Genomic DNA, 19,647 nt, shown 5'->3' with positions numbered 1-19,647 from the left:
GATTTAATAATAAAGCAGTTGCAGTTGGAAAAGGTAAATTTCTTACAGCTACAGAAATATAATGAATTTTAATGAAGAAATAAAATTTTTACAGAAATAGCTTGAATTCTTACTATTAAAAGAGAAATTCAAAATTATAAACTTACCTCGAACTAGATGAAATGTTCATTTTACTGACAATTTCTGATATCAGACATCCATATTAAGGTCAACAAAAATAGATTTTTACATTTTTCCTTTTATGTCAAACAACTGTAAAAAAAAGTTCCATGCATTTTGAACAACGTCAACCCATGCCGACTTGCATCTGAAAGTGAACCAACAATAGTGCACTGGGCCAAATCATGAAAAAAAACCTTTTTTTTTGGTGGAAATTCAATAATTCATGTTGATGAAATGCTGTTGCCCCTATAGCTTCACATGTACCATTGATATTTATCCGAGTTAAAAAATATATTCAGGTATCCAGCACTATGCCTAAATTTTATAGTTTCCTTCATATTTTTTTTTGCCCTCTATACATTTTAAGAAATGTAAAATAAAGAAAAAAAATATCTCAAGCTGAGAGGGGGGGGGGGGAGGTAAGAACGTTTTATAGAAGTTTTTGCTTTCATGCAATATTTAGTTCTACATAGTACTAAAAAAATGTGGATTTTTTTCAAGTTTAAGTAATATTTTTTAAATTCTTTATTTGTGAACGGTGACTTAAAAATGCATTTGCCAATAATTTTTAAACTTGGGGTTTTATTTAACTTTACAATTTTTTTACAATCATTTTTTAAATAGAAAATTATAAATTTTAAATCTGTTGGATACCTAAATGTTTTTTTAAAAAATTGTATAAATGTTTATTGTGTGGTATATGGGTCATTCCCCAGAAACCGTAACTTTCGAACACAAATATTTTTCAATTTCGAAACCTTTTGTTTTCTTTTTTTTCCCGTTCTTACATGAAAGTGTTACCTATTAGAAGTAACCATAAACAATGGCCCAGCTAAGTTCCAATTATTTTATTCATAAATAAAAAAAAATGCCTTGTTCATAGAAATAAAAAAAGAATAAAATTTTAATATTTAAAAATCAAGGACAATTTAATATCAAAGTAGTAATTTTGTTAATAAGCTATTTTAATGTTAAGTGGGAATATAATATTAAGCTCTCTTAATTAAAGTACGGCTTAATTAATAGTTTCAACTGTATGTTGAAAATAGTATTTAGTAAATTTAAGGATTACTGGCAATTTATAATTTTGGCAGAATGCCTATTATTAATGTATTTCTCCTCCATCATTTATTTTCGTCTCAGAAATAATGACATTGATAAGGTCTGTCACAGAGGTGAGGAATTTTCCATTAATATAGGCCTAATAGATACATTTTTCAGGGAATTTTTTTTCTTCATTGCTATAATCTGCACATGTTAAGCATATGAAAACATGTTCACTTCTTTTTTACATTAATTTACATCCCTGAAATTCAAAATCATAGAGGTGAGAAGTCAGAATAACCATACTAAGTTTTTGAAGCAGAATCTATCTTTTTGTTTTTCAGCGAAAATTTCACAACTTCAACTATGGCTGAAAATAAACAAGGGGGATCCCTTGTATCATGGAAAATAAAATTTGATGTCATTACTGCCTCGTGTTAATGAGGAATGACATTTTGTGTTTAGGTAACGGAGGTGAGAATTTATTGTGTAACATGACTTCTTGTCCTACTAAAACGAACTAAAACATAATATTAAAAAATAAATATATTTAAGCAATTAGTATTTGAGACACTTGTGAAAGGAATAATGAATAAGTATATACTTTTAATTAAACAAGTTATTAAGCAACATAAACAGTCACACAAGGTACGTGACATGCCACAGAGGTGAGAATTCACATGTTTTGAACCAAAAATATACTCAAATAAAAATTATCATTAAAAAATTGTTGGCAGGTTTAAATAGATATATTTTTGATAAAATTAAAAATCATTGTTAAATGAATTATCCCATAAAGTTTTTACTGTAAAAGGACACATTTTTTTATTGCATACCCACTCAGCTTTTTCTTTTTAAGTCAAAAAAATTCTTAAAAATATCTTGTAATTCAAACAACAGCAACCCATGCCATCTTAGACCTGAAAGTGTGAACCATTACATGCCCACTAGGTGGAATCAAAAAACTTTTTATGAGAATTCGAAATTTCGAATTGATAAAAACTGGCTCCTGTAACTTACAGGTACCACAAATATGTTTCTCCAAATTTAAAAAATGTTTAGGTATCCTGAAATAGGCAAACTATTTAAAACATTTTCAGAAAATTAGATTTTTTCTAATTATCTTCTAAAAAAATTACATATAAATTGAAATAAAATAACAAGTTAGAAATTACTTGTGAGAGAATGCATTTTTAAATCCACATTTTTAAATAAATGTTATTAAACAAAAAGAAGAAAACTATAACTTTTAGTCCTAGGATTACTAAATATTTTTTAATTTGAAGAAATGTTTTTGTTTCACACATGGGGCTATAGGGGCAAGGTTTTATCAACATGAAATTTCGAGTTCATAAATGAAGTTCTTTTTTCCATTCGACCTAGTACACAAGTGTTGATTCACACTTTCAGACGCAAGTTGGTACAGGCCACCATTTTGTTTAAATTATATGAAACTTCTTTTCAAATTGCTTTGACATCAGAAGGAGAAAAATATGAAGGTCTGTGACTTGAAAAATCAATTGATTTTTTTTTTGGGAGTCCTAACCCATATGTTTTTGCTTTGTATATAATGTACATAACTAAATTATAAGTGTTCCAAGTTTTATAGTTTCAGAGATTGTTTCATTTTAAATATTGGGCATTTAGTTGACAAAAAAAATTGTTTTAATTTTCTGTGTAATGTAATATAATTTATATGTTTTGTGTATCATGTTTTGTACATATTTTTCACTCACATTTCTTTCACAAATTAACATCAAATTATTTTTGTTGTTTTTCATTTTTTAAAACTATTGTTTTAAAAGTCATAAAGTTTTATGAGCTGTAATGATATTTTGCATATTAAATTGAATGTAAATAAAATTGTAAAATTTAACTCTTGCTTTTTGTTAATTTTTGTCTTAAGCAAAATGTGAAATTTTAAAATGTCTCATGCAAAATCACTTTTCTTATTAATACTTTTGTTTTAATGTAAAAAGCATCAAAAAAACTTTTAACATCTTGCATATGCAGAAACCAAGCCAAGCTATTGCGAGTTGGGAAGAGGTTAGGGTTCGCGGACTTTCCTGCAACAATTTGTGTGTGTTTGTTTGTGCTTTCCCAGAAGTTTTTCAAAATTTTAGTCCTATAAATTCAATTTTAGACAATTCAATTTTGATACTAGCTGCGTTGCCCAGCTTTGCCCGGTCTACTTAAAAAAAAAAAAAAAAAAAAATTTGAATTTTGATATCTGGATTTGAAATTATGTTTTTCGCAATCACGAGTGTGTGTGTGTGTATGTAGGCATGTGTGTTTGTGTCTGTGTGCAAGCATGAGTGTGTGTATGTGTGAGCAGGTGTGCGTATTTATGTAAGTTCACGCATTGACCAATTGACAGCGCCCAATCTTCCTAGACTGAGCCACAAGGACTCAAGGGCGCAGAAGAAAAACCAGAGTAGCTCAAGTTCGAGAGCGGGGGAAAAGAAAAAGAGAAAGAAAGAATGAAAGAAAATGAAGGTGCACTGGCTTGAGAGTGCAAAAAAAGCAAAGGCGCACAGGCTCGACGGTGCCAAAAGAAAAAAATAATGATTTTGACATCTTGAGTTCAAACTATGTTTTTCGCAATCATGAGTTTGTGTATGTAGGCGTGATTGTTTGTGTCTGTGTGCAGGCATGAATGTGTGTGTATGTGTGTGTAGGATATGCACGTAACCTGGAGACGGTTTTCGCTAGAGGAGCAGCATCGTGATGCCGGTCGACGGTGGTGCTGCAGAGGGAGCCGGGAAGGGGAGGGGGGATAAAATCACAGGAATTCAAAACAGTCAACTGAGAACAATAAGCAATGTGATTGCTCAAAAAATGTGTTAAGTGACATATATTCAACAATCAGGCTTAAATAAAAGAAAAAAGATCATGCAAAACTTTCCTTTAAAACAATGGCAACAGATGATATTAAAATACTTTTAAGAAATAAACTGAGAAAGATGGATTTACAAAGCGTAACCATAGAAACACAAAACAAAATATTTTAAAGAGAAAGATAGAAAGAAACAATGGATTCAAAAAGCATAACCGTGGAAATGCGAAAATAAAAATAGTTAACAACTTGAATGCAAATGAGATTTTTCAAACTTGATTTAAAAAGGCTCATAACTTTTTTTCCTTTGGAGGTAGAAGCTTAGTTTTTCGACCATAGGTAGAGATAGATTTGGAGTAAAAAATGTCGCTCTATCCATTGATGTCAGAAAGAAAACTGTGGGACCTTTCCTTCACTTTTTATTGATGTTTTTGATGACTAAGTAGTGCCTAAATTTCAGCTAAGCCTAAAAAAATTTGAGCTAAAAAACCAATTAAGCATTGAAACAAATTGCGTAGAACGCAGAAAATTCTACCTTTTCCAACGATATCTGTTATAATATGTGCAAATAATTTTTCACCCCCACATTCGGGAATTTATGTAAAAATTGGGCCTAAATTGGAGTAAAAAAAGAACTACTCATTGAATTTTTTCCGAACTGGTCTGTAAACCTTTCCGGTGCTAAAAGAAAGATACTGTGAAAGTTTCAGAGAAATCGGCAAGATAGTTCTCGAGTTTTGTGCGTTTAAACAAACAGACACTTTTTGGGGACTTCATTTTATTATTAAGCACTTTTATTATACTTGGTCTGATTGTCACAGAAAAATCTGAGGCCTGCTTTTGCTTATATCTCAGCAACTAGACCACTTAGAGACTTTGGGACATAGCTGGAATGTAAAGTTTGAGATTTTGGTTGAAAACAGGCCATCATTTCAATGTTTTCCAGGGGGTGGGGGTCAAAGGGTATATATTCTAGGTATTTTATATGGAAAAAACCTCAAAATGCAAAATTTCATTATGTTTGATTGCCGAAACGACCTCTTCCTTGGTTATGTTCTTTAATTTATATTAAATAACTTCATTTTGTGAACTGTATCAGGCTGAAGAATAAATGCTGTAAAATTATCAACGGTCAGAAATTTTTATTTAATTTAAAATGGAAGTTAGCGCAATGTAATGAACAGATTGTTTGAACATTTTAAAATTCCAGAAACAACGTTGAAAAGAATTTAGATGAAGGAAGATGATAAAGGTTGATATCACTTCGGTATTTTTCAGCTATTTTATTTGAGATCAAGCTTAGCCACTTGGTGACTAAGTAAAAAAAAGGGCTGTTAAAATATTTTCTATAATTTGCCATTCATTATGTTATTATTAGTCCTTTCTATCTACAGCAATTTCAACCCAACAGCATATATTCACTACAAACATGAAAAAAAAAGTTACGTACTAGCTACTTTTTCAATTAAAAACAAAGCAATCTAAAGTTCAGTTGGAAGATTTTTATGCAAATAATGCTGTGAGGTCATGGTGGTTGGATGCTGCAGTGCAGATAGCTTGATTTATAACAATAGGGAAGTTGCAACCTATTTAATGTTCATATTTTGGCTATTGGATTTTGTTAATTGACCCTCAAAACTAAAAAATTCACCATTGCCGAATTTTAAAACACCGTGGTTGATTTTTAACAGGGTTCGTACGCTCCTTACAAACTCCTTATGAACTCCTGCTTTTTAAGAAAAGAAAATAAGGGCCCTTAAAACTCCTGAATTTCACTATTATCTCCTTACAAACTCCTTATTTTTTATTCTACATTATCTTAAAGATTTTCTTCTGTCTCTAATCCTATACAAGTGATTACGTTATACCAAATTTTACAGAAATTCCTCTTTTTTTGTCTGTTAATTCCAGATATGAGATTTTTTCGTAAGACTATATACTTCCCACATCCGAAATATTCTTCCAAATTTCTGACGATTCTTTCGATAATTATTAATAATATAACATCTTGTAGACTTGTTAAAGTACCATTCTAAAGTTTTTTTTTACTTTAATAAATTCTTTTATTTGCCGTTTTTAGACTTGGTGCTTTCATTTCGATTAAAGCAATCTCTTTGCATTTGATATGAGAATCGAATTTTTCTGATTTTTGATGCTTATTATGCTTTTTTGGAGGGCAAATAAATGAAATTTCTTTTTATTCCTATGAAAATCACAAGGTTAAAATTTTCAAGCCAAATTCTGTGTTCTTTTTGAGAGTCAAAAAGTTGAAATCTAAATCGCTGGTTTAATTTGATTTTTGCTTCAATTACATCGATTGTTATTTATAAGACGTTAATTGTAGAGCTCTAAAATTCAATTCTAAAAAAAATTACTTAAATAGATTCTTTTATGTGCCGTTCTTTATACTTTTAAGGCGTTCAAATTGAAAATCGCAATCCCTTTGCATCCACCATGGGTGTAAGATGTTTTGCATTTATGATGCTTACTATGCCTTGAGAAGAGGTAAAGAAATTAAGTTCGTTTGTATTTTTATTAAAATCATTAAATTGAAAAGTTTCTAACTAAATTCATGCTCTTTAAGATTTTTGGATATCAGAAAGTTTATCATGGAATTGATGACTGAAATTAATTTTTGTTTTAACTTCAAGTGTTTTAACACATAGGTAACATCTGTAGTTAGCAAAGTTTGATTTTTTAGATTAAAAAAAAAATCTTACTTTTTTCATTTAAATGAATTTTTTTTATTTTAAAAATTTGTAGATATTAATTACTAAACATGAATAAACATAACATATTTTAAGCAATAGAAGTAACTTAATAGATAAACAGTGGTACCACTATTTCTTAGAATAATAATTTTCATACTTTTTAGAAGAAAAATTGTTAAAATTAGTTAGTTTTATATATTTATCAGCACATAAAAGTTTTGAAATGGCCTTCAAAATTTGTACAATTTTTTCAAAAGGATTCCTAATGTTTTAATTGAATTTTCTGTATTTCAGTCTTGTATGAGTAACCTTATGGTTCCTATGCCACAATCAAACACAAGCTTTTCCGAAATTTTTTTGTTGTATTTGAAACTTGTCCTTTTGTATCTTGTAAATATTTCAATTGTTTTGACAGTTGGAAGTTATTTTGGCCTCTATTACTTTCAGTCGGCTTATTATAGTTCTTATTTTATCAATTATTTTATTTTATGTTTTGGTTAGGAAATTGTTAGTACGTGTTTTGATTAAAGATTTTGACAAAGTACTAATTTTCAATTAATATCACTTATTTTTTATTCATTTTCAAAATGAAACACATCTCAATGGCTACCCCCCCCCCCCATATTTGAATTTGATTCCAAGATGGCTCAAGTCTAAGAAGCAGTAAATGTATATTTTACTATAAATTTATTATTTTTATGTATTGTATAAAAGCAAATATAAATATTAGATTGTACATATTTTTTCTGAAATACATTTTAAAAAATGCATCTTTAAACAAGAAACTAGTCCTTAAACAACAAAATAAACTCTTGCAAAACTCCTTAAAAACGCCTTACTTTTCATTTTCAAAGTTGAGTATGAACCCTGTTTAATGAATTTTTAAAAATCCATGCGCAAAAGTGCGCTCTTCTGAAACGTCACAGGGCGCGAATGGGCAGCCTTCCGCCGAAGATCCCTTGTTTTCGCTAGGGACATTTTGAGCGTGCTGATATTTTTATTTTTTAGAAATTCAATAATCCTTTTGAACACGCTATGGAGACCGCATCGCACAAGCACAATCTAAATAATCTTCCTCATGTAACATCAATGATGATATTCGAATATTTCCGAGAGGATGAAAGGTTTAATGTTCCAGAAACGCGAGGAGATAAGCCTTTTACGTTTCGTCTTCGAAGTCGAATGCATGACCTTCGGCTTCTCCCCTATGGGAAGAGCGCATGACGTCACTTCCTACGCCATTTGACATCACAAGCGCTTGAAGTTTAAAAATTAATTTAAAGAAAACTACTTATTGTATCGCAAAAATTTTTTCACCTATGATGTTCATACATGTTACTCTATCATATAAAAATAAAATTGAAAAATCGAAAACTTCCCTTTTGCAAACAAGTCCTCTTTTTTTTTGGGGGGGGGGGGAATGGAGGGAGGGTGAATTCCTTTTAGGGAGATTTTTTTTTGTTCTTAATAAGTGATAGACGAGTAAAATTATGAATAAAAGTGTAAATTTTCAGAAAACAAAAATGAAGTAATTTACCATTCACACAATTAAAACCTGATTACATAATTAACATTGCTGCCTTTAATCATTTACATTTACTTAACTGATAATTGTAATGTTTCAGTAGCAATTTAAAAGCTAATTTGTAGTAACAATCTTTTTTGGTTTCTAAAAAAGTGGCAACTAGAGAAAAAGGAATGCTGAGTAATAAATGTGCTTTTACTTGCTACCCGGCAACCAGCAAATTAGATTTTTACCATTTATTTACCTGGATTTTTACTATTTATTTTCCTTTAAAATTGAGTTAAAATAAAGATGAATTTCATTCATGCATCTGTCTCACTTCAGCATATTTTTTGGTCAATCTATTGTGCTGATATATTTTAGAACAGTACAAACTTGTTTAATCCAGACTAACTAGGATCAAAAGCAATCCGGATAAATGAAAATACAAAGAACCCAGGAAGTATGGGTAGTTAGAAGAACATGTTCTTAAATTAAAAGACTTATTTTTTATTACAGCATAAAACAAACTTTGTAACAATATGACATAGAATCCCTTCTTGCAAACACTTTTGTCTGTATACAGTGAAATCCTGTTACAATGAATCCCAATACAATGAAATATCCGTTTCAATGAAATACAATTTCAGTCCTAATTTCATTTTCCATTGCGCTGCTTAAATTCTATTACAACAAAATTCCTGTTATAAAGGAAAAAATTCGCAGTCCCTTCAAGTTTGTTTTAATGGGATTTCACTGCATATAAAGGACTAGCCCTTGCTGCGCTGACCTCGGCCTCGCCACCTATGGCAGTTTGCACAATACGCCTCCGGTGGGTTAATGTACAACTCTTCTTCCGCAATACAGGGCTCATAGTCCTCCTATATTTTCTATATTTTCACAGTTTTTCAGATATTCTTCTATATATCCTATATTTTTTTTTCATCAGATGTTAAATGCTACCAAAAAATGCTAAAACCTGGGACCCATTTTCTTTCTTTTTTCTTCCCTGCACTGTGCACTTATACATCTTTAATGTTGGCATATGTATTAAACTTCTGTTTATTTATTTATTTATTTTTTGCTTTTATGAAATGCAGTAAACTCCCTATTATCTGTGGAGTTAAGTGGCACAGATAATAGAAAACACTGATAAACCGCAAAAAGGCTAGAAGGACAAATAAGGTAAAAATAATTCCCCCTAAAAGTGGCTGTAATGATTAATAATACTCTTTCTACAAACAGCAAAGCTACATACAATACAGTAAAAATGTTTTGTATTTTTCCCAACAAGACGGATCAACAAAGAACAAATAAATAAATGAGCAAATAACTAAATAAAACAAAAGCAACTGAGTTTAAATTTACAATTTTTCAACACAAAAAAAAAAAAGCCATTTGTTTTTTGCTACGAAAATACATATTACTTTTTCTTGTTGACTGACTCACCGATAATTCGATCCGCTCATACATAGTTGGAAGTTTACTGTCTACAAAATATAGATGATTTTACTTGCAACTTTTAAACTGGTTTTTGATTCATATTCATAAATTAATACATTTTTTCTTTTAATGAATTTATTTTGTGCAATTTTAATAGTATAACATGTTAACTTTAAGAGTACTGCTGTAAAGATTTCAAAAGCTTTTAATTTTGTCTCATGTAATCTTACATGTAGTTCAAATACTCTGTTTTTGAGCTACATGTGACAAATTTAGAATATGAGATCATATTCATTTCCTGATTGGAAACTGCATAGAAAAAAATTCTGCTTTTGTTAAAAATGTAAAATTTCCAGAAATTTTGAGCAAGTAGGGGGAAAAAACTTTTTTTCTGAAAAAAATAGAAAAATTAATTTTTTACATATTAAAATGCATATAACAGCTATTTTCTCAAACATAAAAAATGTTCAATATTTAAAGATGTCTGCAATCCATGTTATCTTTTCTTTTTAACAGAAAAAAAATCATGCATTTATATAAATGTGTGTACAGTACAATACATATATTAACTGTGAATTATGGATGTTAACTTAAAAATGCCATTACAGTGAGCTCCAGGTAATTGAATCAGTCGCTGTAATGAATTGATTCCTCAAAATCAGAACGAAATCCAGTTTTAAGATTTAAAAATTGCTAAATATTTGAATCGAACATGCCGCTTAAGTGAATCGAGCATATGTGACTGACCATTTCTCTCATAAAAGTGATGCATTAGTACTTTTTTTTTCTTTGCCTTTGTTTTAGCAAACTAAGTTTTTTTTTTTTTTTTTTTAAATCTGTAAATAGTGAAACAAGGGAAGAGTCATGGAGTCCACGGGACTTCTGTGCTCTCAGCTTTCTTATTTGTTTGTGTTAGCATTGAAGCAATGAAGTACCAATACCAAGGACTATAGGTAGATTTATGACATTGAAAAAAGAATGTCTAATTTAATTATTACCTGTTTTTAGCAATTAATAAGAGATGCATTTTTCGAAGAACATAAGTAAAATCTTAACTTTGTAAATGCTTTTTCATACTGTTTTGCGATAAAATTCTTTAAATAATTGTTTAATGAATAAATAATTATATAAGAAGTATAATCAGAGAATGTATATTTTGAGTGAACCGTATGCTTCTAATGATATCTCGTTTGACAAAAAATTGAATAAAGTTATCTTAAATTTTCGGTAGAATTCTACATAAAAGCAAAAACAGAATTTTGCTTTATGGAATCAAATTTTTTTACTGCAAATATGATTCATATAAGCAGCGGTCAGTGTAGTAGGATTCTGATAATTTTCTAAATGTGCTCCAACCGCTTATTCTCTTGTGAGTGTTTCACTTTCACTATTTCCTGTAGGTTCAAAAATTCATTTGCTCTCACATTTGTTACTCTCTACATTGCTATAACTTCATGCATTGTAAAATTGTATTCATAATGGAGCTGTGTGTGTGTGTGTGTTTTTTTTTTTTTTTTGTGCTTTAAACATACTCTAAAACCTATATTTTTTTCAAAACTCCTATATTTTCCCTTTTAAACTCCTATATAGTTTTTCTCGCTTGCTATGAGCCCTGAAAATGTTAAAGTACAGGCCTTTGCACTGTACTTCCTTAGATAAATGTAAATAATGTTTTTGATACGTGTATTACATTCTTTTAGAGGAAAGATGAAAAAAGTATCTCATCAAAAAACACATCGCCTGCGTTAGTACAATTAGTGTATTAATTTTTTTGCGGTGCAGCTCTAGAATCAGTCGATTCCAAACTATTCAATAACTTCAGGTTTTGCAGAAAAAAAAAGAGAAATTACAAGCGCAGGATAACGTGGCTTAGAGATAAAGAGAAACCTTTGCTCTTTGAGTCACTTGCCAGAATGACTGGGAATATTATGGGGAAAAGTGTTCTAAAAGAAGGGAAAAGTGTTCCGAAGAAGAACCTCTAGGGGAAAAGATTTTGGCTTTAATCGTTTTTAATTAATATCTCCACTAAATAAAGTCGCACTACTATGCCTCATAGTTAAACATGTAGCCAAGAAAATTATGAATATATCGATACCTGGTTCAGTGCTCAGTTTTCTGTCGTTCACTTGGAGTGGCGATGACATACATAGATAGTCACATACAACAACTTTTACATATGAACATTTATAGTTCAGCTGCAGTGGTATTGGGACTGAAGCTCCAAGTACATCATGTTGTTTGTTAGTTAACTATTATTTATTGTATGCGTATGCAGGAATTTTACATTTAATCAAAATAAAAAATTTATATTTGGCATGTTTATAGTTCTTTCTATCATAATTTAGAATTATTATTTAAGTGAATATTAATTTTTTTATAAACTGGAGATGCGCATAAATGGAGACCAGTTAAACGAGGTGCTACTGTAAGAAATTACTGATTCAAAACCTTTCTTTCATGAAATTACACAAAATTAAAATTTTCACTGAATTTTAAAATGCTTTATTATATTTTCAAGTTTAAAGTATAGTAGAACCTCAATTAACTGAGCTTCCTGTTAATCAAGCCAATATTGAAGCCTATTTTTTTTAAACATAAATTTTATAAAATAATGAGTTTCCAATTGGAAAATAAAAATATTTTCTGGAAATTAGCGTTTTTTAATGCATATTATAATGTTTAACTTGGTATGACTAAAAAAAGTTCCATTGACTTTTTAAAACTTACTGCACGTTATTTTCCATTTTAAACCGTAAAACTTTACTTTTTATCTGTCCATCTTTTAAAAAATATTCTATTGTATTTTTAGTTAATACAATTTGTGATCCTGACAAGTTTTTATACAAAGTTTCCATTAACCAAGTTTTCCGACATCCGAGGTACTAATTGTCTCAATTACCTCGAATAACCAAGATTCTACTGTATATCTCTTGCCTGATAAAAATCTATCTGGACAAACGTCTTTACGCATGTACAAATGAGATTGATTGGTACATATTTGAAGAAAACTGACAATTCTTCTCTTTTAAACTTCTCTCTTTTTGGGACAGTACAAAGGCTGTGTAAAAATTGAAGTGTTAAAAGCGATTGAGTAAGTACTATCTGCTGTACTGAATGTGACATAAGCTGTGACAGTTCAGAACTTGATTAAATTCTTCTCATAACCAGTTATCAAAATGTACTGCAAACTTAAGGAACATGTATTTGGCTGAAATAGGTAATAGTCATAATTCTGCAGAGTGGGACAACTTAGTTTATTGACCTACTTTCTTTGATACTAACCAGGGAACCGTAGGAACAGTACAGTGATGAAAAAACGCTTAAAATGGTACAGTAAAACCTGTCTACAACAGTATTATGGGGACCTCAAAAAAATGTTGTTATAAACAGGTTATCGTTATAGACAGTTTGATTATTATCTATGCTGCCATTTTGCTGGGACCAAGGCAAGTAGCGTTATAAACCGGTTTATTGTTATAGACAGTATTGTTATAGACAGATTTCACTGTAACAATGTAAGGAGAAAAAATTTCACACAAAAATTATTTGCCCTTATCTGCCTATTACCAAGATGTAAAATATGCTGAAATTTTGAGAAAAGCACCAAATTCAAATACTTGGCAAGACATTGATTCCTCAATTTCACCGTCTGCATCCATCTACAAATCGTGCGAAAGATGTCTTCCCTTACTCACCGAAACTCGCTAAATTTGGCTTCTTTTCTTAAAATTTTGGCAGACCTTAAAACTTCATATTTCGATAACAGGGATACAAAGGCAAATAATTTATGAATCCAGAAAGGTGTTACGCTAGTCTTCCGATTGCTACTTATTTATTTTTTTTTCCATTATAATGCTATCGTGTGGTTTCTTGGTAAGAAGATACTGTAACCACAATTTCGCATGATTTTTCAGCACTGATGAATTCGATACCTATGCATTCAATTTACCAAATAATGAACGTTGTAATGAAAAATAATTCAGGCTGCTGCTGTTTTGCACATTTGCAAACTTTTGTTATGCACATTTTATTATTTTCTAGCTTTTTCTCTCATGCCTGGCAATTATGTTCTTTTATAATTAGTAGTTATAGAGTTTAAAAAAATGATACTTTAATCATATTTTTTCTTTTTTCAGATGGGATGAATTCTGTCGGCAACAAATCAACAAGCAAGAAGTCACACTCAACCGAGTAAGTTAACTTTCTTTTTATCAAACAATTGAATTTGAATTAAAAATGCAGCTATTTTTCAACATAGTACATTTTACCGTTTTTAGACATAGATAACTATTTTCCTTTTTAAACGTATTTTGCTCTACTCTTTACAAAGTGAACTAGCAACTTATTAAAATATTTTAAGGAAAATTAATTTAAAGTATGAACAAGTTTGAAGATTATTTGGCATCCCATTCATATTTAATGCAAAGATTTTAAAACATATTTTTTAAAAAAATGCAATGTGCAGATCATTTGCAGATAGGCTTTCAAATGCTATCAAAATAAAGCAGAAACCTTCTGTGCATGTTTTATGTTGACACCAACCTTCCGGCTGCAGCAAGGGAGGATCTGAGATGAATCAGAGCAGGGGTTCGATTTGTACATGTACACATTGTCAAATATCAGTCATCGGCGCTCGTAATAGTCATTATTGGCTGAACCTCTTTGTATTTCGCATCTGTGGTTTGAAATTAGCTCCAAAGTTTATGAACCACAGAAGGACTATATTCAAATTTTACAAGGATTGACTTCTTTTTGTGGGAATTATCGCTATTTTTGATTTTTTTTTTCATGATAATCAGTGTATTTATTTTAAAGCTTGACAGTATTGTAAGGGGCCTTCTAATAAATGACAATGATATGAATATAGGCGTGGATTTTAGTTATTCTTGTTTCTGAGTAAGTTATGAATTACAGTCGGACCTCCATATATCGAAGTAGCAAATTTCCAGAAAACATTCGATATATAGAAATTTCGATATATAGAAATGATCTTATTTTATCCTAAAAATCTCCTAAAACATTAAAATTAAAGCTAATTTTTGTGTATGAAACCTAATTTCTAATTTATACGAGCACCATATTAAATAAAAGTTAATAATTCAAAAAAATAACAGAAATTACCGCCTTCATGCATCTTCATTCTTCGGCAATTCAACTTTATCTGCAACAATAGGGGAATTTCGTTTTGACAAATCGGGAGAAAAGTAAAAAATTAACCTACTTACAGGGGTGATTGTGTTCCGGTATTTTACCAAATTTCCGGTATTTTCGGAAGTATTTCCGGTATTTTTATGTCCGGAAATACCGGAATTATGTGGGTTTTTTTTGTTATGCTTTTATCTCCCTACCTCCGCAATCTTTTCAAATTATATAATACTCATGAAATATACCTGCAAGAGCCTTAAGATGGACACCTATCCCTTAAGATGGACAAATGTCAAGATAACTTGTATAACACCAGCTCAAAAGTAACTTTGTAAGCCATTAAAAATTTAACCAAATGTACACACAATATTTTGACTCAGAACTATTTAATACATTTAATACTATGGCAAAGGTGCACTTAAGTAACAGGGGCCAAAGATAGCCCCCCCCCCCCCCCCCCCGTTCTTGCTTTAAAACTTTCAGGTATTTTTTGATAAACTCACTATCACCCCTTCTACTTAACTTAAATGATTTTTACTGCAGCTAAAACGACTAGGAACGATAATTAACAGACAAAAGAGATGACTTGAAACTGATTTTACAATGTTACTGGTTACAACTAAGATATTTGAAAAAAAACTTGAGGGAATTTAAGAACTCTGGAATGAAACAATGACCTATCTACACACCCCTCAACCCCAGATTCCTTATGAGTTTCGTAGCAACCTTTAGTGAACATAATTTTCTTCCCTAAACCTTTATTTTTCATGGGACAAACAACCTAAAGAGGAAAAAAATCTACGATTGTCTCGAAAAAAATTCGATATATAGAGGTTTTTTTTCGATATATAGAAACAATTTTTCTATGTAATGAACGTAGAAATTTGCTGGAATTTCGATATATAGAAAAATTTGGATATGTGGAAGTTTGATACATGGAGGTTCGACTGTAGTTTTTGAAAAATGAAAAAATAAATGTTCTAAACTTTGACAAAACTGCTCTTTTACAAGTTATATTCCGTTTTTGTAACAAAACGAGGAAATGATCACATTTTACAAGTTACTATTTGTTATACTCTAAAGGCAATTTCAGCCCTGTGTAGATAAAAGTTCAAATGTTTATTGAAATGTGTGGTAATTATCCAAGGAAAAATTTCTACTCATTTTCCAATAACATTCAATTTTAGTTGCACTGCAGAAAACTGATTTAAATTGTATTTCAGGGGTCACTGTTTGGTCACCTTTTCCATTTCAAACGTAACCAAGTTCTATTATGATAATTAATTTATAATTTCTTCAGATAAAATTTGTATGTGTTAAATGGAATCCAAAAGTTCAAAAAAAGAAAAAAAAAGTGGTCTTTCACTGAAAGGTCTCTGTAATCATTAATTGAATTTTAAAATTTGTCCTCAGATGTTTATGGTTTTAATAAATAAAGGATTTAAAAAAAAAAAAAAATCCTTTTTGAAAGTAGTAAATTGTGTTCAGCACAATTTTTGCTATACTTTCATAGATAGTCAGTTGACGTAGGAAAATTGATTTAATACTTTTGTTTTAAACAGTCCTAACCACAAGATTACACTCTACTTCGCCTTTTAATGGCTTCTCTTTTCTGTTACGAAAGTTCGAGCTAAATGAGAATTTAATTTTGAAGTTTCTAATACGTCCTTTGCATTCAGCCATTTAGAAAGCATCAGCTGGACATTTTCAGCATTATGTCATGTACCATTATTAAATAGGTATGTCTGGATGGACATTGAAGAACAGAGGAAGGGGGGGGGGAGTATGGGGTGAAATAGATTCTCTCAGTAACTGAATCAAGATTTCTTCTTCCTGTGAAATTTCTATTGAATTAATAAGATTTATTTATTAATTTTTTTTCATTCTTCTTTCTTCCAAAAAAAAAAAAAAGATACTATCTTCCTATTTTAGAGTTTTATAGCTTGTATTAACATTGAAATAGAGTAGACAATCATTTTACGCGAGGGTTAGGTTCCACGGAAATGCTGTGTTAAAACTTAATATTAGTTTTTAAATAGGGGTTAGGTTCAAGAGATGAAAAAAAAATCATTCCAGTGATGGATAAATATATATCACTAGCAAAAATACCCGGCATTGCCTGGGTCAGTAATAATTGTGAGAAACAATCACTATGTTCTTTCATTTTCTGTTTTAACTGAAAGAACTGAAAATATGCCGCTTTGATGTGATTAAAAATAAAGTTTCTTCCTCACCCATAAAAGTAAAATAGCAATAAGTATAAAGAGCAAAAGAGTATTCATTTAGAAACAAAAGCACGAATTGAAGCATATAAAAATTTGAAGAATTTACAAAATATGAACTAACAAAAACAAAGAGCAATAAAAAAACTTGCACTTTATTTAATTAAATAGTACACACACACAAAAAGAAAAAAAAAAAGCTCTCTACTATGTTTCCCTAAGTGTGCAAAAAAAAAAAGAGTTTCCAAATGTTTAAATGACTTTAAACTCATGGTTGCTTGTGTTGTTTGTTTAGCCTTATAGTTGAACAGTTGGTGTGAAATGTGTTATGATCTTAAATTTTACTTATAATTTTTGAAGACTGGGTGTGAAATGTGTTATGATCTTAAATTTTACTTATAATTTTTGAAGACTGTTACTGTTATATATTTTCCTTTTCCCTTTCTAGGAGGAATACATTTTCTTTTTCCTTTTCTAGGAGGAATACATCTGCCTCGAAAAAAATCAAATCTGATGAATCATAAATAATTTTTGGACACTTGTGCCACAAAAAATATTGTATATTTTGTTTCTTCATGCTAAAAATGCTGCAAGCGCTTATTGTAAATTTCTAATCTTACATCGTCACCTTACATCTTGTAAAAAGGCTCATCTTTTCTCTACTTCAAGTTTAAATGCATTGATGAGAGGACATTGTAAATACTCCCCAGACCCTATTTTAAGCACTATGTACCACGATTGTACATATTTTTGAAACTCCACTATATATTACAAAGTTATGCAATATGTTTTCATAAAGCATCATCAATATCCCTCTAGTTTTAAAACAAAATATATGTATTACCAGCAATGTATGAAATCTAGCATTCTATGCAATACATGAGCTATGCATTTTGAATAATTCTGGATTTCATTCAGTTCCTGCGACAAAATTTACTAATGCATGATATTTTTTGCATATAAACCTTGACCAACATGTTTATTGGGTGAGTTGGTTCATAATTAAATGTTTAATTGCGTATTGTAATTATTTACTGATAATTCACTTGCTGTGTTAACTGTATGTGCGAAAAAATTCCCCAATTCCAAGTATAAATATTTTTATCAATTTGTGTTATGATTTGGTTGTTTCCGAAATTTTAGAAGCATTTTTTCTTAACCACTTTTTAAATAATTTGGAGAAGTTTATTTTTTTAACAGTTATTTTAAACTGCGCAGATTGAAATTCATTTTTTATGCTTCTGCACAGGACATCACATGTGATGAAATGCCATTAGCGCACAGAGCAAATTATCATGTCCTGGCAACTAGGTTGACAGCAAAGCGTAAACATTAGTGCGCCAAAGTACACCATTTGTGATGTCATAAGGATCATACCTTATTTCCAAAATCAGACATTTAAAAAAACTAAATAAAAAATAACTGTTAGGGAAAAAAAAGTTTCTTTCTGGCCCCATGTTATTTTTTTTCTTTTGCTTATTCTATCTATTCCAGTGACTAAAAGTAGTACTTTTGACTCACAAAAACAATTCATTTTCAAAAATATTTGAAAAGCATACATTGTTTCTTTTCGGAAAGAGAGCATCACGTTTCTGGCTTTTTTTTTTTGCCAGATGCTACTTCATGTTGATTCAAATTCATAAAGTCGCATTGTTTTCATTTGTAAGCTGAAAACTTTTAAAATTTTGATATCTTTCATTTTGAGAACTAATTTATCACAATGAGTTAAAGATGCAATAACATGAAAAAGAAGTGCTGGTCACACTGATTTTTTTTTCTTCGCTATGTTTTTGCTTATGCTTTGCTGCAATGAATTTGGTATGTTTGCACACCTTATTTGTAAATTTTTGTGAGTGAAAAAGTTAATATTGCAAGTGCACTTATTGGAAAGTTTTAACTCCGAAGTCCTTAAAATTAGAGGAAACAGTATGCTGTATTTCTCATCATCAAATGCTACATGCCGCAATTGTAACTTGAAGAATTGAAAACATATTGTACATATATACATGGAAAGTCCTTCATTAAACCATACTTGTTTTTTTTTGCCTTGTTTGTTTAAATTTATGATTTTAAATGCATTTTTCATATGTCATGAAAAATAAACATAGGATTTCATCTGTTTTTAGAGAAATGTGATTTCACATCACTTTGTGTGTATATTCTAAACCATCTTCAATAAATACTCTTATATTATTTGCTGTTAAATCATATTCCAGTTTGTGTAAAATAAAGATGAATTTTAGATTTATTTGAGTTTGTTTTGTCAAAGATCTTGAGTTCAAAATTTTATTGTTTTCGAAAATCAGATATTTTGATTGTTAAATTATTGGAAAACATAATTCCTAACACACAATAAGTAATGCATTGTTCTTCTAGAGCTGAAAAATGTAATGAAATTTATTTTTTTGCTAAATTTTAGAATTGACTAATTGAAGTTGGTATTTGCAGGTGCTGAATTTAAGGGTGGGGACTTTGGTATTATGCCCTTGAAAATAGTCGAATTAGTCATTTGCAAGGTTGCCAACTGCTCCGCATCTTGCGGAGTTGCTCCGCAAAAATAGCAAAACACCATAGCTCCAC

The 19,647-nt window shown here is 30.1% G+C and overlaps 1 protein-coding gene across 1 annotated transcript in view; it reads left to right on the top strand.

Moving 5' to 3' along the window:
* LOC129219852 (host cell factor 2-like) overlaps positions 1 to 19,314 on the top strand; it is an 86,037-nt gene extending 66,723 nt beyond the window's left edge. The window contains exons 23-24 of the mRNA XM_054854163.1: positions 13,837 to 13,891; positions 17,546 to 19,314. Of these exons, the coding sequence (XP_054710138.1) occupies positions 13,837 to 13,891; positions 17,546 to 17,591 (101 nt within the window). The 3' untranslated portion in view covers positions 17,592 to 19,314. The remainder of the gene's footprint in view (positions 1 to 13,836; positions 13,892 to 17,545) is intronic.
* Positions 19,315 to 19,647: the final 333 nt, after the last annotated feature.

Source organism: Uloborus diversus, chromosome 4 (assembly GCF_026930045.1).
Source record: "Uloborus diversus isolate 005 chromosome 4, Udiv.v.3.1, whole genome shotgun sequence".
Classification (NCBI taxonomy): domain Eukaryota; kingdom Metazoa; phylum Arthropoda; class Arachnida; order Araneae; family Uloboridae; genus Uloborus; species Uloborus diversus.
This window is presented reverse-complemented; position numbering and strand designations above follow the sequence as displayed.